The following is a 24,832-nucleotide window of genomic DNA, read 5'->3' as shown; positions in this document are numbered from 1 at the left end:
CAGCAGAGCCCCCCCCCCCAGGCACAGCAGAGCCCCCCTCAGTAGAGGGAGAGCCCCCTTCCCCCAAGACAAAGCAGAGCTCTCCCCCCCAGGGCAGAGCAGAGCCCCCCTCAGTAGAGAGAGAGCCCCCTCCCCACAAGACACAGCAGAGCCCCCACCAGGGCACAGCAGAGCCCCCCTCAGTAGAGGGAGAGCCCCCTCCCCCAAAGACACAGCAGAGCTCTCCCCCCCAGGGCACAGCAGAGCCCCCCTCAGTAGAGGGAGAGCCCCCTCCCCACAAGACACAGCAGAACTCCCCCCCAGTACACAGCAGAGCCCCCCCCCTCCCCACAAGACACAGCAGAGCTCTCCCCCCCAGGGCACAGCAGAGCCCCCCTCAGTAGAGGGAGAGTCCCCTCCCCACAAGACACAGCAGAGCTCTCCCCCCCCAGGGCACAGCAGAGCCCCCCTCAGTAGAGGGAGAGCCCCCCTCCCCACAAGACACAGCAGAGCTCTCCCCCCCAGGGCACAGCAGAGCCCCCCTCAGTAGAGGGAGAGCCCCCTCCCCCCAAGACACGGCAGAGCTCTCCCCCCCAAGGCACAGCAGAGCCCCCCTCAGTAGAGGGAGAGCCCCCCTCCCCTAAAGACACAGCAGAGCCCCCCTCAGTAGAGGGAGAGCCCCCTCCCCCAAAGACACAGCAGAGCTCTCCCCCCCAGGGCACAGCAGAGCCCCCCTCAGTAGAGGGAGAGACCCCTCCCCACAAGACACAGCAAAGCCCCCCCACAGTACACAGCAGAGCCCCCCTCAGTAGAGAGAGAGCCCCCTCCCCACAAGACACAGCAGAGCTCTCCCCCCAGGGCACAGCAGAGCCCCCCTCAGTAGAGGGAGAGCCCCCTCCCCACAAGACACAGCAGAGCTCTCCCCCCCAGGGCACAGCAGAGCCCCCTCCCCCAAAGACACAGCAGAGCTCTCCCCCCCCAGGGCACAGCAGAGCCCCCCTCAGTAGAGGGAGAGCCCCCTCCCCCAAAGACACAGCAGAGCTCCCCCCCCCAGGGCACAGCAGAGCCCCCCCAGGGCACAGCAGAGCCCCCCTCAGTAGAGGGAGAGCCCCCTCCCCCAAAGACACAGCAGAGCTATCCCCCCCAGGGCACAGCAGAGCCCCCCTCAGTAGAGGGAGAGCCCCCTCCCCACAAGACACAGCAGAGCTCTCCCCCCCAGGGCACAGCAGAGCCCCCCTCAGTAGAGGGAGAGCCCCCTCCCCACAAGACACAGCAGAGCTCCCCCCCAGGGCACAGCAGAGCCCCCCTCAGTAGAGGGAGAGCCCCCCTCCCCACAAGACACAGCAGAGCTCCCCCCCCCCAGGGCACAGCAGAGCCCCACTCAGTAGAGGGAGAGCCCCCTCCCCACAAGACACAGCAGAGCTCTCCCCCCCAGGGCACAGCAGAGCCCCCCTCAGTAGAGGGAGAGCCCCCTCCCCACAAGACACAGCAGAGCCCCCCCCCCCAAGGCACAGCAGAGCCCCCCTCCCAAGACACAGCAGAGGCCCCCCCCCCCAGGGCACAGCAGAGCCCCCCTCAGTAGAGGGAGAGCCCCCTTCCCCCAAGACACAGCAGAGCTCTCCCCCCCGGGGCAGAGCAGAGCCCCCCTCAGTAGAGAGAGAGCCCCCTCCCCACAAGACACAGCAGAGCCCCCCCAGGGCATAGCAGAGCCCCCCTCAGTAGAGAGAGAGCCCCCTCCCCACAAGACACAGCAGAGCTCTCCCCCCCCCAGGGCACAGCAGAGCCCCCCTCAGTAGAGGGAGAGCCCCCTCCCCCAAAGACACAGCAGAGCTCTCCCCCCCCAGGGCACAGCAGAGCCCCCCTCAGTAGAGGGAGATCCCCCTCCCCACAAGACACAGCAGAGCTCTCCCCCCCAGGGCACAGCAGAGCCCCCCTCAGTAGAGGGAGAGCCCCCCTCCCCACAAGACACAGCAGAGCCCCCCCCTCCCCACAAGACACAGCAGAGCTCTCCCCCCCAGGGCACAGCAGAGCCCCCCTCAGTAGAGGGTGAGCCCCCTCCCCACAAGACACAGCAGAGCCCCCCTCAGTAGAGGGAGAGCCCCCCCTCCCCACAAGACACAGCAGAGCTCTCCCCCCCAGGGCACAGCAGAGCCCCCCTCAGTAGAGGGAGAGCCCCCCCTCCCCCAACGACACAGCAGAGCTCTCCCCCCCAGGGCACAGCAGAGCCCCCCTCAGTAGAGGGAGAGCCCCCCTCCCCCCAAGACACAGCAGAGCCCCCTCCCCACAAGACACAGCAGAGCTCCCCCCCAGGGCACAGCAGAGCCCCCCTCAGTAGAGGGAGAGCCCCCTCCCCCAAAGACACAGCAGAGCCCCCCTCAGTAGAGGGAGAGCCCCCTCCCCCAAAGACACAGCAGAGCTCCCCCCCCCAGGGCACAGCAGAGCCCCCCTCAGTAGAGGGAGAGCCCCCTCCCCCAAAGACACAGCAGAGCCCCCCCACAGTACACAGCAGAGCCCCCCTCAGTATTGGGAGAGCCCCCTCCCCCAAAGACACAGCAGAGCCCCCCCACAGTACACAGCAGAGCCCCCCTCAGTAGAGAGAGAGCCCCTCCCCACAAGACACAGCAGAGCTCTCCCCCCCAGGGCACAGCAGAGCCCCCCTCAGTAGAGGGAGAGCCCCCTCCCCACAAGACACAGCAGAGCTCTCCCCCCCCAGGGCACAGCAGAGCCCCCCTCAGTAGAGGGAAAGCCCCCTCCCCACAAGACACAGCAGAGCTCCCCCCAGGGCACAGCAGAGCCCCCCTCAGTAGAGGGAGAGCCCCCTCCCCCAAAGACACAGCAGAGCTCCCCCCCCCCCCAGGGCACAGCAGAGCCCCCCTCAGTATTGGGAGAGCCCCCTCCCCCAAAGACACAGCAGAGCCCCCCACAGTACACAGCAGAGCCCCCCTCAGTAGAGAGAGAGCCCCCTCCCCACAAGACACAGCAGAGCTCTCCCCCCCAGGGCACAGCAGAGCCCCCCTCAGTAGAGGGAGAGCCCCCTCCCCCAACGACACAGCAGAGCTCTCCCCCCCAGGGCACAGCAGAGCCCCCCTCAGTAGAGGGAGAGCCCCCCTCCCCACAAGACACAGCAGAGCTCCCCCCCCCCAGGGCACAGCAGAGCCCCCCTCAGTAGAGGGAGAGCCCCCCTCCCCCCCAGGGCACAGCAGAGCCCCCCTCAGTAGAGGGAGAGCCCCCCTCCCCCCAAGACACGGCAGAGCCCCCCCCAGGGCACAGCAGAGCCCCCCTCAGTAGAGGGAGAGCCCCCTCCCCACAAGACACAGCAGAGCTCCCCCCCAGGGCACAGCAGAGCCCCCCTCAGTAGAGGGAGAGCCCCCTCCACACAAGACACAGCAGAGCTCCCCCCCAGGGCACAGCAGAGCCCCCCTCAGTAGAGGGAGAGCCCCCCTCCCCACAAGACACAGCAAAGCTCCCCCCCAGGGCACAGCAGAGCCCCCCTCAGTAGAGGGAGAGCCCCCTTCCCCAAAGACACAGCAGAGCTCTCCCCCCCAGGGCACAGCAGAGCCCCCCTCAGTAGAGGGAGAGCCCCCTCCCCACAAGACACAGCAGAGCTCTCCCCCCCAGGGCACAGCAGAGCCCCCCTCAGTAGAGGGAGAGCCCCCCTCCCCACAAGACACAGCAGAGCTCTCCCCCCCCCAGGGCACAGCAGAGCCCCCCTCAGTAGAGGGAGAGCCCCCTCCCCACAAGACACAGCAGAGCTCTCCCCCCCCCCCCATGGCACAGCAGAGCCCCCCTCAGTAGAGAGAGCCCCCTCCCCACAAGACACAGCAGAGCCCCCCCCCCGGGGCACAGCAAAGCCCCCCTCAGTAGAGGGAGAGCCCCCTCCCCCAAAGACACAGCAGAGCTCTCCCCCCCAGGGCACAGCAGAGCCCCCCTCAGTAGAGAGAGAGCCCCCTCCCCACAAGACACAGCAGAGCTCTCCCCCCCCAGGGCACAGCAGAGCCCCCCTCAGTAGAGAGAGCCCCCTCCCCACAAGACACAGCAGAGCCCCCCCCCCCAGGGCACAGCAGAGCCCCCCTCAGTAGAGGGAGAGCCACCTCCCCACAAGACACAGCAGAGCCCCCCCCCAGGGCACAGCAGAGCCCCCCTCAGTAGAGGGAGAGCCACCTCCCCACAAGACACAGCAGAGCCCCCCCCCCAGGGCACAGCAGAGCCCCCCTCAGTAGAGGGAGAGCCCCCCTCCCCACAAGACACAGCAAAGCTCCCCCCCAGGGCACAGCAGAGCCCCCCTCAGTAGAGGGAGAGCCCCCTTCCCCAAAGACACAGCAGAGCTCTCCCCCCCAGGGCACAGCAGAGCCCCCCTCAGTAGAGGGAGAGCCCCCTCCCCCAAAGACACAGCAGAGCTCTCCCCCCCAGGGCACAGCAGAGCCCCCCTCAGTAGAGGGAGAGCCCCCTCCCCACAAGACACAGCAGAGCTCTCCCCCCCAGGGCACAGCAGAGCCCCCCTCAGTAGAGGGAGAGCCCCCCTCCCCACAAGACACAGCAGAGCTCTCCCCCCCCCAGGGCACAGCAGAGCCCCCCTCAGTAGAGGGAGAGCCCCCTCCCCACAAGACACAGCAGAGCTCTCCCCCCCCCCCATGGCACAGCAGAGCCCCCCTCAGTAGAGAGAGCCCCCTCCCCACAAGACACAGCAGAGCCCCCCCCCCAGGGCACAGCAAAGCCCCCCTCAGTAGAGGGAGAGCCCCCTCCCCCAAAGACACAGCAGAGCTCTCCCCCCCAGGGCACAGCAGAGCCCCCCTCAGTAGAGAGAGAGCCCCCTCCCCACAAGACACAGCAGAGCTCTCCCCCCCCAGGGCACAGCAGAGCCCCCCTCAGTAGAGAGAGCCCCCTCCCCACAAGACACAGCAGAGCCCCCCCCCCCCAGGGCACAGCAGAGCCCCCCTCAGTAGAGGGAGAGCCACCTCCCCACAAGACACAGCAGAGCCCCCCCCCAGGGCACAGCAGAGCCCCCCTCAGTAGAGGGAGAGCCCCCCTCCCCACAAGACACAGCAGAGCTCCCCCCCAGGGCACAGCAGAGCCCCCCTCAGTAGAGAGAGCCCCCTCCCCACAAGACACAGCAGAACCCCCCCCCCCAGGGCACAGCAGAGCCCCCCTCAGTAGAGGGAGAGCCCCCTCCCCCAAAAACACAGCAGAGCTCTCCTCCAGGGCACAGCAGAGCCCCCCTCAGTAGAGAGAGCCCCCTCCCCACAAGACACAGCAGAGCCCCCCCCCCAGGGCACAGCAGAGCCCCCCTCAGTAGAGGGAGAGCCCCCCTCCCCACAAGACACAGCAGAGCTCCCCCCCAGGGCACAGCAGAGCCCCCCTCAGTAGAGGGAGAGCCCCCTCCCCACAAGACACAGCAGAGCTCCCCCCCAGGGCACAGCAGAGCCCCCCTCAGTAGAGGGAGAGCCCCCTCCCCACAAGACACAGCAGAGCTCTCCCCCCCCAGGGCACAGCAGAGCCCCCCTCAGTAGAGGGAGAGCCCCCTCCCCCCAAGACACGGCAGAGCCCCCCCCCCCCCAGGGCACAGCAGAGCCCCCCTCAGTAGAGGGAGAGCCCCCTCCCCCAAAGACACAGCAGAGCTCCCCCCCCAGGGCACAGCAGAGCCCCCCTCAGTAGAGGGAGAGCCCCCCTCCCCACAAGACACAGCAGAGCCCCCCCCCAGGGCACAGCAGAGCCCCCCTCCCCACAAGACACAGCAGAGCCCCCTCCCCCCAAGACACGGCAGAGCCCCCCCAGTACACAGCAGCAGTGCCCACCCAGTACACAGCAGATGGGCCACAGACGGTCATAAATCATCAGCACCCCCATCATCCAGCTCCAGGGAACACTTTCTAATATACGCTCTCTGCTTGGTTTCAGTGACTGGAGACGGGCGGCGTCCTCATACAGCTGCGGGTTTGTTACAATGGATTAGTAAAAGATCTACACAGATACACTGTACCAACCCTGCAGCTGTGTGAGCAGGACAAGGTGAGTTTTCAGCCTCTAAAACAATAGGGACGTTGCAGCTTATGACAGACGCCGACACCGGAGAGCCCCTATAACTGTGCGGATGATGAGGGTCTTCACCTACCGCTGCTTGGAGAAGGCAGACGCTCCCTGAGACGGGGGGCTCTCCCCAACCAGACGCGGCATTTCTATCTCAAAGTCTTTGGGAACATTCTGGATATTCGGCTCAGTGAAGCTGATGCGGCCTGGAACAGGAGAAGCGTCAGGAGGATGAGATACCCCACCCCGTGGCCCCCAACTTCCCTGGTGCCCCCCAGCTTCACCATTCACCCCAACCTTCTTCATCACCACCATCTCTGCGTCCGTAAACTTCTTCATCGCTGCCCCCACAATGTAACCACTGCTGTATTAATCTTTTTAAACGCCGACCCATAAACCATCACCGCTGCCCCCGGTCCCGCCAGCACCACCGCTGCCCCCGGTCCCGCCAGCACCATCGCTGCCCACTGATCCCATCAAGCACCATCGCTGCCCCCGGTCCCGCCAGCACCATCGCTGCCCCCTGATCCCATCAAGCACCATCGCTGCCCCCAGTCCCGCCAGCGCCATCGCTGCCCCCTGATCCCATCAAGCACCATCGCTGCCCCCGGTCCCGCCAGCACCATCGCTGCCCCCGGTCCCGCCAGCACCATCGCTGCCCCCTGATCCCATCAAGCACCATCGCTGCCCCCGGTCCCGCCAGCACCATCGCTGCCCCCTGATCCCATCAAGCACCATCGCTGCCCCCGGTCCCGCCAGCACCATCGCTGCCCCCGGTCCCGCCAGCACCATCGCTGCCCCCTGATCCCATCAAGCACCATCGCTGCCCCCAGTCCCATCAAGCACCATCGCTGCCCCCGGTCCCGCCAGCACCATCGCTGCCCCCTGATCCCATCAAGCACCATCGCTGCCCCCTGATCCCATCAAGCACCATCGCTGCCCCCAGTCCCGCCAGCGCCATCGCTGCCCCCTGATCCCATCAAGCACCATCGCTGCCCCCGGTCCCGCCAGCACCATCGCTGCCCCCGGTCCCGCCAGCACCATCGCTGCCCCCTGATCCCATCAAGCACCATCGCTGCCCCCGGTCCCGCCAGCACCATCGCTGCCCCCTGATCCCATCAAGCACCATCGCTGCCCCCGGTCCCGCCAGCACCATCGCTGCCCCCGGTCCCGCCAGCACCATCGCTGCCCCCTGATCCCATCAAGCACCATCGCTGCCCCCAGTCCCATCAAGCACCATCGCTGCCCCCGGTCCCGCCAGCACCATCGCTGCCCCCTGATCCCATCAAGCACCATCGCTGCCCCCTGATCCCATCAAGCACCATCGCTGCCCCCAGTCCCGCCAGCACCATCGCTGCCCCCTGATCCCATCAAGCACCATCGCTGCCCCCTGATCCCATCAAGCACCATCGCTGCCCCCGGTCCCGCCAGCACCATCGCTGCCTCCTGATCCCATCAAGCACCATCGCTGCCCCCGGTCCCGCCAGCACCATGGCTGCTCCCCAGTCCCGCCAGCACCATCGCTGCCCCCGGTCCCGCCAGCACCATCGCTGCCTCCTGATCCCTGATCCCATCAAGCACCATCGCTGCCCCCGGTCCCACCAGCACCATCGCTGGCCCCCAGCAAAGTTGCTGCCCCCCAGTCCCATCGCTGGCCCCCAACACCATTGCTGCCCCCCAGCCCCATTGCTGGCCCCTTGGTCCCGCCAGCACTATCACTGCTCCCCCAGTCTCATCTCCACTTCGGCATCGGGGGCAGCTCATGACACTCCATCTGTACCTGTGGCGGTGTGAATCTGGGACACGGGGTAGATCCGCTCCATGCCCAGACCCTGGCAGAAGCTCTTCTCCCGCTGCAGTGGGTACACCACCTTGGTCATGGCGTTGGTGATCCGCTTCCACTCCAGGAGGAGTCCGGGCAGAGGATGCAGCGGCTTCAACTTCTCCAAAACATCCTGGGAAGAAAGAAAATCACTGCTGCCCCGAGGCCCTGAATACGGGGGAGCCCCGGAAGGGGGGGGGGGGGTACCTTTGTGGTGCTGAACTGCTTGCTGAGTCGGACTCTGTTCCCATTCAGCGCCGGCCGCCTGGTGTAACCCAGCATCTTCTTGTTCCCGGGACCCTTCAGGTCACCATTGGGGGGCAGTTTAAGTTCAATAAACAGAACCTAAAAAAGAGCAACCCGGAGACACAGCACCATTATCTGATCCCATGCTGCAGTCACATCCAGAGCTGCATTCAGAATGTTGATGATCGCTCAACCTTCCGCAGGAAGGATAACACATCACAGCAGAATAGTGACTGCAGCTCTGGAGGTGACTGGAGGATAAGACACGATGTAACAGCAGAATAGTGACCGCAGCTCTGGAAGTGACTGGAGGATAAGACATGATGTAACAGCAGAATAGTGACCGCAGCTCTGGAAGTGACTGGAGGATAAGATATATTATATATTAGCGGGGTTGTATAGATTTGTGTGGCGCTGATGTCTCTGTACCTGGGCGACGTCATCAGGGCTGGTGAGGGAGAAGCTGTGCCCGGCTAGCTGGTACGCCTGGGCCTCGATCTCGTCCAGCTTTGCCTGCATGATGTGTTTCTGGGTCTCACACTCCTCTGTACTGAAGCCGATGCCATTCAGCTCCAGCAGAGCCAGGCAGTAGTGTGTGGGCATCTCCACCCTGCTGAAGACCCCTGTAGGACAGAGCAGACGTCAGCCCCGGACTACCCGCAGGACAGAGAAGACGTCGGCCCCGGACCCCCCAAAGGACAGAGAAGACGTCAGCCCCTGAACCCCCAAAGGACAGAGAAGACGTCGGCCCCGGACCCCCCAAAGGACAGAGAAGACGTCGGCCCCGGACCCCCCAAAGGACAGAGCAGACGTCAGCCCCGGACCCCCCAAAGGACAGAGAAGACGTCGGCCCCGGACCCCCCAAAGGACAGAGCAGACGTCAGCCCCGGACCCCCCAAAGGACAGAGAAGACGTCGGCCCCGGACCCCCCAAAGGACAGGGTAGATGGCGGCGTGGACCCTTGGGCTGAGGATCTCGTACCTTGCAGATTCTCCTGCTCTAGTAATCCGTGTAAGGTGCCCATGATTTTGTAGACGAGGACGCTCTCTACGGCGGCCCGATACCGTCCGGACTGGTCACTGCTTGTGCTGAGGCCCAGGCTCTGCACACCCTGACCGCTGCTTACTCCGTCCAGCAGGGGGAGCTCTTGTGGGAGGAAGTTGGCCGCCATGTTGTGAAGTGTTCACTCCTTGGAGCTTGGATCTAGTAACCAGCAAGCGACCTGCAAAACAAGACCCAAAAGCAAGTGACCCCCAGAAATCACGCAGCAGCCATGTCTGACAGAGTCCAGTCCATCCTGTACCAGCAGCTCTGGATGTGACTAGAGCACAAGTTACACATCACTGATCTGGTCGCATTATGGCGGCTGATTATGGCTCCGGTCCCGACATCCCCTGGTGATATCATCGCCTCCTGCCGCGGCGGCCGGTTAATCGTTAGGCAGTTAATTACCTGCAGATCGTCGTGTCCTGATAATCCCATCACAGATAAGCAGCTCAGACCTAATCCTGAAATAAATCCAGAGAGCCGGCGCCGCTCGTCCTGGAGATGACACCCGAGGCGACAACACGGGGAAGATCCCCAACACCTCCGAGGAGGGGACGATAAAGGGAGCGGCACAAGTATCCACACCCAACAATAGGTCCGGGTATGAAAATCACAGGCACGTTCTCCAGTAACGTGATACTGTCCTACAGAAGCAGCGCCACCCATGTCTCAAGGTTGTATGTGGTATTACAGCTCAGCCACATTCACTCAATGCAGCGGTAAAACCAAACACAACCAAGACAGATGCGGCGCTGATCCTACAAGAAAGGCAACGCATTAAAAAAATGAACAACCCCTTTAAAGAGAAGCCATTCACAGTTGTCTGTACCCTACACCTTAGTACACGGCTTGGCCCCCGGCGCCACCCTATGCGCCCCCTTACGCATCTCGGCCCCCATCGTTACCTTTGGGTCCTGGAAGTGTCCAGTGATGGAGGCCCCACAGCTCAGGACCAGAGCCTTGTACTGCTCGATGAAGTTATACATGATGACCTCCGAGGGGCGCTTTTGCTGCAATGTGGGCTGCAGGGACAGCAGCCGCTCGCTGACGGACAGGTTCTGGTCTAGCGGAGGAGGGGCCAGGCTGGAGCTTATGTCTGTAAGGAGAGGACCCCAGGGTTTATAGACGCCTGCACCAAGTCACCAGGTATTATACTCTGCGCCGTACCTGAGCAGTCCTGCTGCCTCTGTAGGGACAGGTAATAGGCGTCCTTCCCTCCCCAGCACACGGCCAGGCCCACCAGCAGCACGTCGTCCCACCCTGGGATGGAGAGGCCGTCATCTTCCTTGGCTTGTTCCTGTTGCGGTGATGGTACTAAAGTGTGGGGGGAAAAAATACAGATTACATCACCGGTGCACACAGCGGCCGCCCTCCATTACCTTGAATGAGACCACGATGAACCTAGACATTCACCTTGCTTAAACCTCCCACCGATGCATGACCTGGACGAGGACGCCCTGGATCTCCGCTCACAGGCCAAGGATAGCGAGAACGATGTCTGGCTCCTCCATTCCTGAAGGAACGTCTGGAACAAGGCGACGTCGCTGGCCACATCGATGATGCTGAACCCCTGAGAGCTGCATGGAGGATGAGGCGAGGATAAGTCCTGGGACAACTGCAAGGAGAAGTCCTGGGCAATAATGGAGGCCTCTCGGTTGTCCCCCGCCACCTCCAGAACTTCCCCTCGTGACCCAAACAAGTCATCCACATCCTGCAACAGGAAGCTCAGGCTGCCCAGCGAGTCCAGTCTTGGCCTCTTGGTGCCAGATTTTATGGAGGACATGCCAATCACTCGTGACGTACAAGCACTCGGAGGAGTGGGGGGAACCAGCTCCAATCCGCTCTCCGGCCTGGAGTTGGGTTTTTGGTCACTATCCGGAGCTGCGTTCGGGGTAGAGTTACGGTGGGTGACCTCTGAATAACGAGAGTTGGCAGGGGTAGTGAGCAGGACGCAGTTAGTATCTGGACAGTGGGGTCTTTCTCTGCAGATGGTCCTCGTGTCTTGCTTCGAGTCAGAACGGACATTCGTGGTGACATTCGGCCACTGTTCTAAAATATCCTCCATTCCTGGAGTCAAACTAAACGATAGGTCGTCCCAGTCCGACACGATCTTCACAGTCTCCACGTTGTCCCCTCTCTCCACCGTGGGAGTCGGGTATTTTGTTTCTATCTTGGGCGGTTGTTCCACGTGATCTAGAACTTCAACCATCTGGAAGGAATCGAGCTGAGAGAATAGGATCGACCCTTCGTTGTATCTCACATCTCGTGGCTTCTCCTGAGAAGCCTCAGTCTTATCCTTCTCGCCATCAGATGGAGGAGGAGGAGGAGGAGGGTCAGGCTCCTCGAGTTTGGAGCCAAAATCTAGATCATCATTGAAGCTGTCGAATAGGAAGCTGCCACTCATGTTCAGGCTGCTGTCTGTTGCCTCGCGACCCCGGTCTGAGTAGGAGTCTTGCTTTGGAGGCGACGCTACGCGAGAGTCTGGACCCTGCTGTTTGCTCTTCAACTGCGTTTGGCAGGACTGGAACAAGGCCTGAAGTTGTGTGTCGCTGAGGGACAGGTCACCTCCTGCCGTCCACTTGAGGTGGGGATCCGGTGACTTTTTTGTAGAATTCTCCACTTTATATTTTAGTTGTTCCTGATTTGGTTCCTCCACATTCGCAGGCGTCTCCCCGACACCCCAGGATCGGCTCGTTCGTGGGTAGAGCCTCTGCCATGGTCACTTCTGCACCCTCCTCCTCTCTCCTGCCTTCGGACGGCACATGCTGCAGCATTAACTTCTCCGTTTGGGTATCCAGCTGTAAACTGTCCTCGAAGGTCCTGGATGCCACGTAGAAGTCAGGAGAAAGACAACAGGCAGGCGAGGCGGCAGGGCCCGCTGGAGGGACCGCTGTGGATTTAGAAGCTTCGCCGTTTTGGGGACTTGTCGCAGTGTTGTTGGGGATAATCTCAGGAACATCGCCCGTCACTGCGGAGGGATCCTCGTTGTTGGGTCGTAAGGAGATATCGGTCACCCGGGCAGCAGGACAAGGATGTATAGTTGGAATACTGAATGCGGGGGCATCTGAGCTCCCTGCTGATATTCCATCGGGCCCACCCTTCGCTGTAGGGTCTTTGGCATTCTTGTCCTTTGATGGTGGATCTTCACCGAGCGGCCGGGCATCTGCCACATGTTCCTTTTGTTCATTACATGTAGATGTGACACCAACAGCAGCATTGCCAAGGTGACCGTAATCTTGGCATTTAATGGCCGCACTCATCGCCCCAGAGGTTATAGATTCGGCCCCAGTACCCGGACTACTAATCGCTAATTCTCGGCTAATAACCCTTCCCGTCCCAGGACACTTTCCTACATTTTCCGGGATGTTCTCTTTATCTTTCACCACAATGCTTTTTGTGCTCGGCTCCCGGTGCCCGGCACATGTGGCACCTGAAGAATGTGCAATAGTAGCCGTCTCCATTCTCCTCAGCTCAGGAGCTGCTCTCTCTGAATTCAGGGAAGGGTTAACCTCGGAGGTCGGGGGCTTCTCTTGCTGCTCGGTGGAGGATTCGGAGCTTGTGTCCAGAGATGACCCAGACTCTAAGGTTGTATCTGGACTCCAGCGGATCCCCATCAGAGCCAGATCCTCCTTCAGGAGCCTCCGTGCCTCCTCCACGATGAGCTCCGCCGCCTCTCGCTCCGTCAGGCCCTTTCTCCCAGAAATCCAGATGCATCGAGCAGCTCGGCGCTCCTGGGCGGCTTCCTCGTGTTCATCTACAGCTCGGCGGGTACTGAGGAAAAAAAAAAAAAAAAGAAGAAGAACTGAGTAGCAAAAAAAATACAAAAATGACATCCAGAGCTGCAATCACAATTCTGCTGTGCTGCTGTGCTCTTGGATAAACCTCAATTTTGCCCCCTGCGAATTCACATTTTTGCACCAGGATCAAAATTGTCATCCGATAGGCAAATAGTATGGAAATTCTGTACTGCATTGCAAGGGATGTAGTGAATACAGAATTATGAATGCAGCTCCGGAGGCGATTTCGGTATAAGATAGGAAGTAAATTGAGATCAATGAAGAAAAGTAAAACATTTATAAACTTAGAAACTGGATTTAATTAGTGAAATAAAGTTAATCGGAGGAGTGCGACATGCGCCAACCTCTGGGGAGCAATATGGCGGCTCACGCTTCTAATTAATCTCTCCAGCCAATAAGTGTTTTGTAAATCATGAAAATGAAATTCTGCAATTATCCAGGATTTGGAGATCATCCCCGGCAGATCAGGACGTGGAGAAACATATTAACCGCGTCCCCCTGTTAATTACACGGCTGAAGAACGGCACGAGCTGCGGATCGGGACCCCGTCACCGAGATACAGGAGGCTGGGACGAGATTATTAGAGAGGACCATCTGCAGCATCGAGTCGCGTCCCCTGTCACTGCCGTAGTGCGTATGCAGCTCTCAGCGGAGGGATATAGCCCCAATTATGCAGCAGGACGTAGGAGCCGCCGCCGTGCACATCCCTGTGCCTGTAATTAAAACTTCCAGTTATAACAGCTGGAGATCTCCTGCGAGACATAAGGCAAGAAACAAGGAGCGGGAGGGGAGCGGAATAATACCGACAGCCCCCGACACTGAGGACGAAAAAACTGAGGGTAGAGAAACAGTACGGAAGATATAAAACCCCCTGAAGATGGAGCAGCCTTTGTATCCACAGACAACAAAGTTATATCAGTTATATTCTTGTACATAGGAGCAGTATTATAGCAGTTATATTCTTGTACATAGGAGCAGTATTATAGTAGTTATATTCTTGTACATAGGGGGCAGTATTATAGTAGTTATATTCTTGTACATAGGGGGCAGTATTATAGCAGTTATATTCTTGTACATAGGGGCAGTATTATAGTAGTTATATTCTTGTACATAGGGGGCAGTATTATAGTAGTTATATTCTTGTACATAGGGGGCAGTATTATAGTAGTTATATTCTTGTACATAGGGGCAGTATTATAGTAGTTATATTCTTGTACATAGGGGGCAGTATTATAGTAGTTATATTCTTGTACATAGGGGGCAGTATTATAGTAGTTATATTCTTGTACATAGGGGGCAGTATTATAGTAGTTATATTCTTGTACATAGGGGGCAGTATTATAGTAGTTATATTCTTGTACATAGGAGCAGTATTATAGTAGTTATATTCTTGTATATAGGAGCAGTATTATAGTAGTTATATTCTTGTATATAGGAGCAGTATTATAGTAGTTATATTCTTGTACATAGGAGCAGTATTATAGTAGTTATATTCTTGTACATAGGGAGCAGTATTATAGTAGTTATATTCTTGTACATAGGGGGCAGTATTATAGTAGTTATATTCTTGTACATAGGGGGCAGTATTATAGTAGTTATATTCTTGTACATAGGGGCAGTATTATAGTAGCTATATTCTTGTACATAAGGGTCAGTAATATAGTAGTTATATTCTTGTACATAGGGGGCAGTATTATAGTAGTTATATTCTTGTACATAGGGGCAGTATTATAGTAGTTATATTCTGGTACATAAGGGTCAGTATTATAGTAGTTATATTCTGGTACATAAGGGTCAGTAATATAGTAGTTATATTCTTGTACATAGGGGCAGTATTATTGTAGTTATATTCTTGTACATTGGAGCAGTATTATAGTAGTTATATTCTTGTACATAGCAGCAGTATTATAGTAGTTATATTCTTGTACATAGGAGCAGTATTATAGTAGTTATATTCTTGTACATAGGGGCAGTATTATAGTAGTTATATTCTTGTACATAGGTGGCAGTATTATAGTAGTTATATTCTTGTACATAGGGGGCAGTATTATAGTAGTTATATTCTTGTACATAAGGGTCAGTAATATAGTAGTTATATTCTTGTACATAAGGGTCAGTAATATAGTAGTTATATTCTTGTACATAAGGGTCAGTAATATAGTAGTTATATTCTTGTACATTGGAGCAGTATTATAGTAGTTATATTCTTGTACATAGCAGCAGTATTATAGTAGTTATATTCTTGTACATAGCAGCAGTATTATAGTACTTATATTCTTGTACATAGGGGGCAGTATTATAGTAGTTATATTCTTGTACATAGGGGGCAGTATTATAGTAGTTATATTCTTGTACATAGGAGCAGTATTATAGTAGTTATATTCTTGTACATAGGGGCAGTATTATAGTAGTTATATTCTTGTATATAGGAGCAGTATTATAGTAGTTATATTCCTGTACATAAGGGTCAGTAATATAGTAGTTATATTCTTGTACATAAGGGTCAGTAATATAGTAGTTATATTCTTGTACATAAGGGTCAGTAATATAGTAGTTATATTCTTGTACATTGGAGCAGTATTATAGTAGTTATATTCTTGTACATAGCAGCAGTATTATAGTAGTTATATTCTTGTACATAGCAGCAGTATTATAGTAGTTATATTCTTGTACATAGGGGGCAGTATTATAGTAGTTATATTCTTGTACATAGGGGGCAGTATTATAGTAGTTATATTCTTGTACATAGGAGCAGTATTATAGTAGTTATATTCTTGTACATAGGGGGCAGTATTATAGTAGTTATATTCTTGTACATAGGGGGCAGTATTATAGTAGTTATATTCTTGTACATAGGGGGCAGTATTATAGTAGTTATATTCTTGTACATAAGGGTCAGTAATATAGTAGTTATATTCTTGTACATAGGGGCAGTATTATTGTAGTTATATTCTTGTACATTGGAGCAGTATTATAGTAGTTATATTCTTGTACATAGCAGCAGTATTATAGTAGTTATATTCTTGTACATAGCAGCAGTATTATAGTAGTTATATTCTTGTACATAGGGGGCAGTATTATAGTAGTTATATTCTTGTACATAGGGGGCAGTATTATAGTAGTTATATTCTTGTACATAGGAGCAGTATTATAGTAGTTATATTCTTGTACATAGGGGCAGTATTATAGTAGTTATATTCCTGTACATAAGGGTCAGTAATATAGTAGTTATATTCTTGTACATAGGAGCAGTATTATAGTAGTTATACTCTTGCACATAGGGGCAGTATTATAGTAGTTATATTCTTGTACATAGGGGCAGTATTATAGTAGTTATATTCTTGTACATAGGGGCAGTATTATAGTAGTTATATTCTTGTACATAGGGGGCAGTATTATAGTAGTTATATTCTTGTACATAGGGGCAGTATTATTGTAGTTATATTCTTGTACATTGGAGCAGTATTATAGTAGTTATATTCTTGTACATAGCAGCAGTATTATAGTAGTTATATTCTTGTACATAGGGGCAGTATTATAGTAGTTATATTCTTGTACATAGGGGGCAGTATTATAGTAGTTATATTCTTGTACATAGGGGGCAGTATTATAGTAGTTATATTCTTGTACATAGGGGCAGTATTATAGTAGTTATATTCTTGTACATAGGGGGCAGTATTATAGTAGTTATATTCTTGTACATAGGGGGCAGTATTATAGTAGTTATATTCTTGTACATAGGGGGCAGTATTATAGTAAATACATGCAGGATAATAACTCATCATGTTATCAGAAAGGTAACAGGACGATCTCTCGGTTCAGCAGACAGGTTTTATCACCTCTTAAAGGGCACCGCGTTCTTCAGGGCGGTTTCCACGTCTCTGACATTTCCTCTCGCCAGCACGCTGACAGTAATGAATCCGGCGTTGTAGAGCGCTCTCGCCCTCTGAGCGTTCAGTAGATCCAGGTGGATCAGGTCACAGAGATCTCGCTGTACGCCGAACGTCAGCCGACTCTGGAACTGGGAGAGGAGCAGCTCCATGTTGTGCCACCCAGGCGATTACTGAACACAGTCACCATTCCTGTAGGACGAAACATTGTAACAAAACCACTGATGATTTTATGCTCCAAGAGGATTTATGGCAGTTTCCGCTCGGCTACATCTGCGTATGATGTGAACTGATGACCCTTCCCAGGCTCTCGTGGTCACTCACCGGCGTAGGTGGCGGCCGACTGCTGCAGGGACTGGAGTTGACCTCGGCTGCAGCCGTATTTTTTCGTCAGATCTGACAAAGGAACTTCAGTGATCAAATCCAGCAGCACGAGGCTCGTGTAAAACCTGGAGGGGGAAAAGGAAGAAACAATGGTCCGAGCACGACCTGCCGTCCCCGTCAACATCCCACGTACTGCTGAATCCCTTACCGACCCCTGACGCACATTGTCTCCGACTGCTGAAAAAGTTGCAGATCTCAGAAAATACCCACACAAAACTAATATATAGTAATGGCCGAAAGTGTTGGCACACTTGAAATTGTTCCAGAAAATGGAGCAGTTCTACCAGAAAATTATAGAAATTCCACAAGTTTTGTTATATAAATGTTTATTTCCTTTGTGTGTATTGGAACAACACAAAAAAAAAAAGAAAAAAAATTAAGAAAATTGGACATAATTTCACACAAAACCCCAGAAATGGGCCGGACACAATTGTTGACACCTTTCCAAAATTGTGAATAAATAACCGTTTCCAGCTTGTGATGCTCGTTCACACTCACCTGTGGCAAGTAACAGATGTGGGCAATATGAAAATCCCACCTGACACCGGATAAAAAGGGGAGAAGTTGACTCAATCTTTGCATTGTGTGTCTGTGTGCCACACTAAGCATGGAGAACAGAAAGAGGAGAAGAGAACTGTCTGAGGACTTGAGAAACACAATTGTTGAACAATATCAACAAGCTCAAGGTTACAAACCCGTCTTCAGTGATGTTGATGTTCCTTTGTCATAACTATCTGTCCACATTTGAATGAATTGAAACGATATGGCAGGAGACACAGACATAAAAAAGCTAGACTGCAGTTTGCCAAAATGTACGTGAGTAAGTCAAAATCTTTCTGGGAAAGAGTCTTGTGGACAGATGAGCTAGAGCTTTGTGGTAAAGCACATCATTCTACTGTTTACTGAAAACAGAATGATGCGTACAAAGAAAAGAACACAGGACCTGCAGTCAGATATGGTGGATGTTTTGGGATTTTATGCTGTTTCTTGGTTGTGTACAAGGCATCATGAAATCTGAAGACTACCAAAGGATTCTGGGTGGCAATGTAGGGCCCAGTGTCAGAAAGCTGGGTTTGTGTCCTAGGTCATGGGTCTTCTAGTAGGACAATGGCCTCAAACATACTTCAAGAAGCCCCCAGAAATGGATGGAAACAAAGCGCTGGAGAGTCCTGAAGAGGCAGAAATGAGTCCGGATCTGAATCCCATAGATTACCAGGGGAGAGATCTTACAATTGCTGGTGGGAGAAGACGTCTTCACATATGAGACCTGGAGCAGATTGTAAGAAGAGTCCAAGATCCCGGCTGAGGAGGAAGAAGCTGATGGTTATAGGAAGCGACTGATTGCAGTTATTTATTCCAAAGGATGTGCAACCAAATATTAAGGAGGGGGCGACAATTGTGTCCGGCCTATCTTTGTAGTTTTGTGTTAAATTATGTTCAATTTGCCTTTTTTTGTGCTGCTCCAACACACACAAAGGAAATAAACCGGTGTGTAACAAAACGTGTAATTGTGATAATGTTCTGGGAGAAATGCTTCATTTTCTGGAATAATTTCAAGGATGCCACCCCGCCATATATATATATACACACACACATATACATATATACATATACACACACACACACACACACACACTTACTATTAAAATATATGATTGATAGTCAATCCTGGAATCCCCATGATTGCACTGACCTGGAGAATCACGTTACAGGGTCATTTTTACTGAACAATGAATACAATAAAAAAAAGGGGGAATTGCAATTGTTTTTCCACAATTTTCACAGCACGTGGATTTTTTCCCCCCCATTATTAGTGCATTATACGGTAAAGTTAATGGTGTCATTAATAACTAAAACTTGTCCTGCAAAAACCAAGCCTTGATAGAGCAATGATGATGGATAAAAGTTATGGCTCCTGGAATAAGAGGAGGAAGGAAAAACTAATATTGTTCGGCTCCTTAAAGAGTAAAGAGCGACAATAGAGAAGGGAACATGAAGAGTCGCGTACGGATGGGCACTACAGACTAAGGGGGGGCGTTGGGGAGCTCAGGGTCAGCTAGCTGCCGCACAGCTCACATCACGGACGGTCACCTCTTGTGGATGGCGATCTGCCGATGCTGTCGATCCGTTTTGGCGACGATCTTTCCGTTTACAGAGCGGGCCAGGAAGCCTTCCTCAATCCCCACCAGCTCGGCCACGCGTTTCATGGACACGGAGAGTTTCTCCCAGAGACAGAAGAACTGGTACCAGTCGATGGTGGCCCACTCCTCATACACAGGGGTGACCTGAGGGCGACAGAGGGGCTCAGTGATACGAGGCGCAGGGCGTGATCCGCGGTTGTGTGATCACTCACCAGGTACAGGATGTGCAGGTCGTTCTCCAGGACGAAGCCTTTCATCGCCCTCTGAAGATCTGCAAAAATTCCCAGAGCCTCGGAGGGAGACAGCGAGGACGAGAGTGTTGCGGAGCCGAGCTTTGTGGGGCGGTAAACCTCCGCTGCAGAGAAACATCAGAACATCATGTCTGGAGGTCGGATAATCCCCCCTGGTCAGGATCAGTCTTGGGGGTAACCAGGTTCCTCGGCGTCCCCTCCGCACGGTGACCATTACCTTTCTCTCCGTGCTGCTCCTCCTCCACCATCTGTATGAACTCATTCCTCAGCAGCCAGTCCACGCACGCCTCAATCGCCCCGTGGTCCCGCCGCTCCGGATCTCCACCCTCCTCTCTCAGGCTCGCAGCCAACAGGGTGCAAGAGGCGTAAATCCTCACGTCCTCGGGGGTGTCTGCCACCCCGCCAACGATGATCTGGGTGCAAATCAGAGTGAGTGAGAACTCGTGTGCCCGGACGTCATCATATCACGTTCCGTCACTACGGCTGCTCCACCTGTGAGCGACAGCTATCACTGCAGTGCAGGAACATGAACCAGGAGGCTCAGGATGAATATGGGTACAGGGCGATGCATGATGTAGTGGGTCCTCACCTCCAGGATAGCCCGGATCATGCTGCCCGTCACTCCGGCCCCTTCCTTCCGCTGCAGGCAGCTCTGGACCGGCTTCAGGGACCCCTGCAGTAGACTGATCCCCTTCGCTCTCTCCACAGGCTTACAGATGAGGATGCTCTCCCCTGCGGAGGACGGAAACAGAAGTGAAAATGAGAATCTCTGCACAGATCTAACACGTCCCTTCGCTAAGCGTTTGCTTCCATAGCATCGAGGATGATATCAGGTCACAGTCACCGGCCTGACAGTCAGCCTGGCTGATAGCAGACGACAGTAGAGTGCACAAACCCCAGATCCGTGCACACTCCCGGAGCGCAGTAATACCGCCATCGCATTACTCCCCTCCCCGCGCTCACCTTCGGTGTCCACCCCTTTGCGGCCGGCTCTTCCTGCCATTTGCTTATACGTCAGGATGTCCAGAAGTCGCCCATTGAACAGTGGAGTCCTGATGATGACCCGCCGGGCCGGGAGGTTGACGCCGGAGGACAGGGTGGAGGTCGCCGCCAGCACACGGACAATACCCTGCCGGAAGGCGCCTTCTATCACATCACGCTCATCAAACGTCAGCCCTGCGGACACAATGGAGGTAGACACGTGCCAGAAGGGGTTAATGAGGGTCACAGCAGTAATCAGAAGGGGGCAACCGTCATTTACAGTGGTCAGTACCGGCATGATGGAAAGCCACGCCCCAGGAAACGGTGCGACCAAGAACAGCGTCCAGCCCGGCCGGACATCGCCTCAGCTGCCCCACCACGTCCTGGATGCCGTCCTTGTCCAGGACCACAGGGGCGATGCTCGGCTCCAATCTGCCATCTGTCACAAACAACAACTACCCCCATCAGTACAGAGCAAAAGGCAGAATAATTTAACCCTTTAGTCAGCATAAAACATTGATGGAAAACTCAAAAACTTCTCAACTTCCAAGACTTTTAAAGGAGAAGCCTGGAATTGTGCTGCCACCTGGTGGAGCAACAAGGTAACACCTGAAGGACTAAGAATAAGGCGTCATTTAGGAGAGAAATTACGTCCCCGATGCCACCTAGTGGAGGGAGGGACCCTATAAGTTAACTTATGTAGGGTGCGCCCCAGTATGTAGGGTAGTACGAGCGCCCCAGTATGTAGGGTAGTACGAGCGCCCCAGTATGTAGGGTAGTACGAGCGCCCCAGTATGTAGGGTAGTACGAGCGCCCCAGTATGTAGGGTAGTACGAGCGCCCCAGTATGTAGGGTAGTACGAGCGCCCCAGTATGTAGGTTAGTGCGAGCGCCCCATTATGTAGGTTAGTGCGAGCGCCCCATTATGTAAGTTACTGCGAGCGCCCCATTATGTAGGTTAGTACGAGCGCCCCATTATGCAGGGTAGTACGAGCGCCCCATTATGCAGGGTAGTACGAGCGCCCCATTATGCAGGGTAGTACGAGCGCCCCATTATGTAGGGTAGTACGAGCGCCCCATTATGTAGGGTAGTACGAGCGCCCCATTATGTAGGGTAGTACGAGCGCCCCATTATGTAGGGTAGTACGAGCGCCCCAGTATGTAGGGTAGTACGAGCGCCCCAGTATGTAGGGTAGTACGAGCGCCCCAGTATGTAGGGTAGTACGAGCTCCCCAGTATGTAGGGTAGTACGAGCGCCCCAGTATGTAGGGTAGTACGAGCGCCCCAGTATGTAGGATAGTACGAGCGCCCCAGTATGTAGGGTAGTACGAGCGCCCCAGTATGTAGGGTAGTACGAGCGCCCCAGTATGTAGGGTAGTACGAGCGCCCCAGTATGTAGGGTAGTACGAGCGCCCCAGTATATCTGTATATTACGTCCACTTTGGAGCACGGAGGAGATGCTTTGTGATTTTCTTTTTAGAATTATTTTTGTCTGTTTATATTGAGTTTTGTTATCGAGTTCCCACCATCAGGTAACGATTTCTGGGGGATGTAACACTGTAATAGGGGCAGGAGTCGGGAGCAGCTGTCCATAGACGGTGGTCTCTCCCTTTCGGATAAATCTCTGGTTTGGGATAGTTTATTTTGGGGGATAATTTGTGTTGTTTTCCACCGTGACTGCGGGATGGATACGAGATGTCGTGCCAGAAGGAGCCGAGAATAAGCAACGGGCACCGACCCACAGAAGCTTGACGCTGACGCCGCACATCTACAGCCCAGGACTGACAGCAGTAAGAAAGCGCAGCCCCCGATATCCGCGCTGCATCGATATTTGTGCCCAAGTCTTACCTGCCACCTCCTGCGCTGCCCCCGATATTCGCGCAGCCCCCCGATATTTCTGCCCAGGTCTTACCTGCCGCCTCAAGCGCTGCCCGCTGGTACAGGTTGTAGAACTCTCGGGCGATCGTATCGGACAACTTCTCACACCAGTTCTTGGATGGACAGAAGATTAAGATGGCGTGACCGCCCTGCAGGGTCTCGTAACACAGACTGACAACATGGTCGTCATCCCCCTGTGATAAGAGCGGAGGCGTCAGCGGGAATCAGTAAGACCACACATTTGTGTGTCGCAGTCACAGGATGGAGCGGCCGGGGATCTCCTGACCTCCACATGTCTCACATGAGTTAGGAGACCCCCGGCTGCTCGGACGTGACGCCGGCTGGACATCTCCCCTCCCTCCATCATTACATGTCAGTTCTCACCTTCACGTGAATTAGCGGCTCCATTTCCCGCACCGCGGCCATGGAGGAGTTGTAGAAGGTTTTGCTGATTTTGAGCTGCTCTCGGAGGGGCACGGGGCGGTAGTCGGTGTGGTAGAGCTCGGCCCCGAGCCAGGAAGCCAGCAGGCCGAGGTTGGGCAGAGTGGCGCTCATCCCCACGATCTGCACCTCGATCTGGGAGTCGCGTGAGGATTTATTCCTGCAACGTGATAAGGAAACAAGAAGAGGCGGAAAGAAGAGTTACGTCCCGTCCGAGGGGTCATCCTGGAAGGGACATCGCTGTATCTCCGGGGGTCTCCATTACATACTATGTGCACAATCTGCCGATAGATCACTCACCCGGCCGAAGGTTTCCGGGTCACGTACTGGATCTTGGTGAGGAGAAGCTCCAGCAGATAACCGCGGTGCGAATCCCCCAACATGTGCAGCTCGTCCACCACCAGCATCCCTGCACACAGGGGAAACCAGACCACAACCCCCATCATTAACAGTGTGAGACACCACAACCTACATCATCATCAGAGGAGACAACACCCATCATTTTCAGTCCACTACTCCACATCAATGACACATAACCCCCATCATCCTGTAGCAGATTGGAGTACGCACCCAGCAGGTCGATCCTGTTCTCCTCGATCAGTCGGTTCACCAGGCCATTTGCTTTCTCAATGGTGCAGACAGCGACATCCAAAGAGGTGAAGCCCCCGACCGGAGGGAGCCCCCCATATACCCGCCGACCCGGACCCCGACCTCCTGGAACAGGTTCTGAAAAACAATGTGTAACTGATAAAAGCTCAGCAACTCCTGATCTCTAGGGGCCCTGCGCCTCCTGACCTCTAGGGGCCCAGCACAGCCCGGCGCCGCCTGACCTCTAGGGGCCCAGCACAGCCCGGCGGCGCCTGACCTCTAGGGGCCCAGCACAGCCCGGCGCCGCCTGACCTCTAGGGGCCCAGCACAGCCCGGCGCCGCCTGACCTCTAGGGGCCCAGTACAGCCCGGCGCCGCCTGACCTCTAGGGGCCCAGTACAGCCCGGCGCCTCCTGACCTCTAGGGGCCCAGTACAGCCCGGCGCCTCCTGACCTCTAGGGGCCCAGTACAGCCTGGCGCCTCCTGACCTCTAGGGGCCCAGTACAGCCCGGCGCCTCCTGACCTCTAGGGGCCCGGCACAGCCCGGCGCCTCCTGACCTCTCGGGGCCCCGCGCCTCCTGATCTAACAGTACAGCAGCTCACAGCCTATAGGGGGCAGCACACATTTGCTCTGCCGTTACCTGCAGGTACAAGGTCTTCTCTTTGGCTACTGATACGAAGGGCAGGATGAATATGGCTTTCTTCCGCTTCTCGAGGACTCTCTTCAGGATGAGCAGTTCGGCCACCAGAGTCTTCCCGACACTTGTAGGAGCTGAGAGGAAAGAACGGGTTAATGTGACGGTGCAGGACAATCCCACACATAGCAATTCCCTCATATCTGTGGTATCAGCGCCCGGTGCACCTCCTGAGCTCGGCCGGCTCAGGTCATTGTATATATACTGTATATATAGCTGTTACCACATGAATATTCTGCAGCTATAGACCGGGGGAGGGGGAGGGTAACATGGCAGACTATACTCACCAGAATACACCAAGTTCTTCCCCCCCAGGACCTGCCCCTGCATCAGACACTCCGCCTGCCACTCAAACATCTGGACCACCCCCAGGCCGGCGTACGCCCCCTGTACGGCTCTGGGCAGACCCCAGCAGGAGCTTGTCCGCCAGCTCGGCCGGCACCACCACATGGAGGCCACGTCCTGCGGGAGACAACGGAGGAGGAAACGTCAGCCATCAGGTCAGAAATTCAGTGCGTTCTCCCACCCTCCAGCAGGGGGAGCTCAGGAGACCAGTAGTTACCACAGTGTAATGGAGTTTTCTAGGTAAAATCCACCGCAGGTCACGGCGAGGAGCGAAGACGGAGTGGCCATTATTGGAGAAAGAATACCCCGATCTACAGACGGACAC

At 55.1% G+C, this 24,832-nt stretch overlaps 1 protein-coding gene across 1 annotated transcript in view; it reads right to left on the bottom strand.

The window, feature by feature from the left end:
* The window catches only part of POLQ (DNA polymerase theta), a 34,174-nt gene extending 10,607 nt beyond the window's left edge, over positions 1 to 23,567 (bottom strand). The window contains 24 exon segments of the mRNA XM_073669364.1: positions 5,961 to 5,967; positions 6,089 to 6,209; positions 7,784 to 7,958; positions 8,033 to 8,170; positions 8,501 to 8,694; positions 9,053 to 9,293; positions 10,024 to 10,214; positions 10,286 to 10,432; positions 10,532 to 11,790; positions 11,792 to 12,889; positions 16,755 to 16,971; positions 16,974 to 16,997; positions 17,130 to 17,254; positions 19,281 to 19,474; positions 19,543 to 19,685; positions 19,799 to 19,994; positions 20,171 to 20,313; positions 20,545 to 20,757; positions 20,855 to 21,001; positions 22,474 to 22,633; positions 22,824 to 23,040; positions 23,181 to 23,289; positions 23,451 to 23,552; positions 23,555 to 23,567. Coding sequence (XP_073525465.1) covers positions 5,961 to 5,967; positions 6,089 to 6,209; positions 7,784 to 7,958; positions 8,033 to 8,170; positions 8,501 to 8,694; positions 9,053 to 9,293; positions 10,024 to 10,214; positions 10,286 to 10,432; positions 10,532 to 11,790; positions 11,792 to 12,889; positions 16,755 to 16,971; positions 16,974 to 16,997; positions 17,130 to 17,254; positions 19,281 to 19,474; positions 19,543 to 19,685; positions 19,799 to 19,994; positions 20,171 to 20,313; positions 20,545 to 20,757; positions 20,855 to 21,001; positions 22,474 to 22,633; positions 22,824 to 23,040; positions 23,181 to 23,289; positions 23,451 to 23,552; positions 23,555 to 23,567 — 5,574 coding nt within the window.
* Positions 23,568 to 24,832: the final 1,265 nt, after the last annotated feature.

Source organism: Phyllobates terribilis, unplaced genomic scaffold (assembly GCF_046119375.1).
Source record: "Phyllobates terribilis strain yellow unplaced genomic scaffold, ASM4611937v1 Scaffold_2__4_contigs__length_985480577, whole genome shotgun sequence".
Classification (NCBI taxonomy): domain Eukaryota; kingdom Metazoa; phylum Chordata; class Amphibia; order Anura; family Dendrobatidae; genus Phyllobates; species Phyllobates terribilis.
Note: the sequence above shows the minus strand (reverse complement) of the source record. Positions and strands in the feature narration are given on the sequence as shown.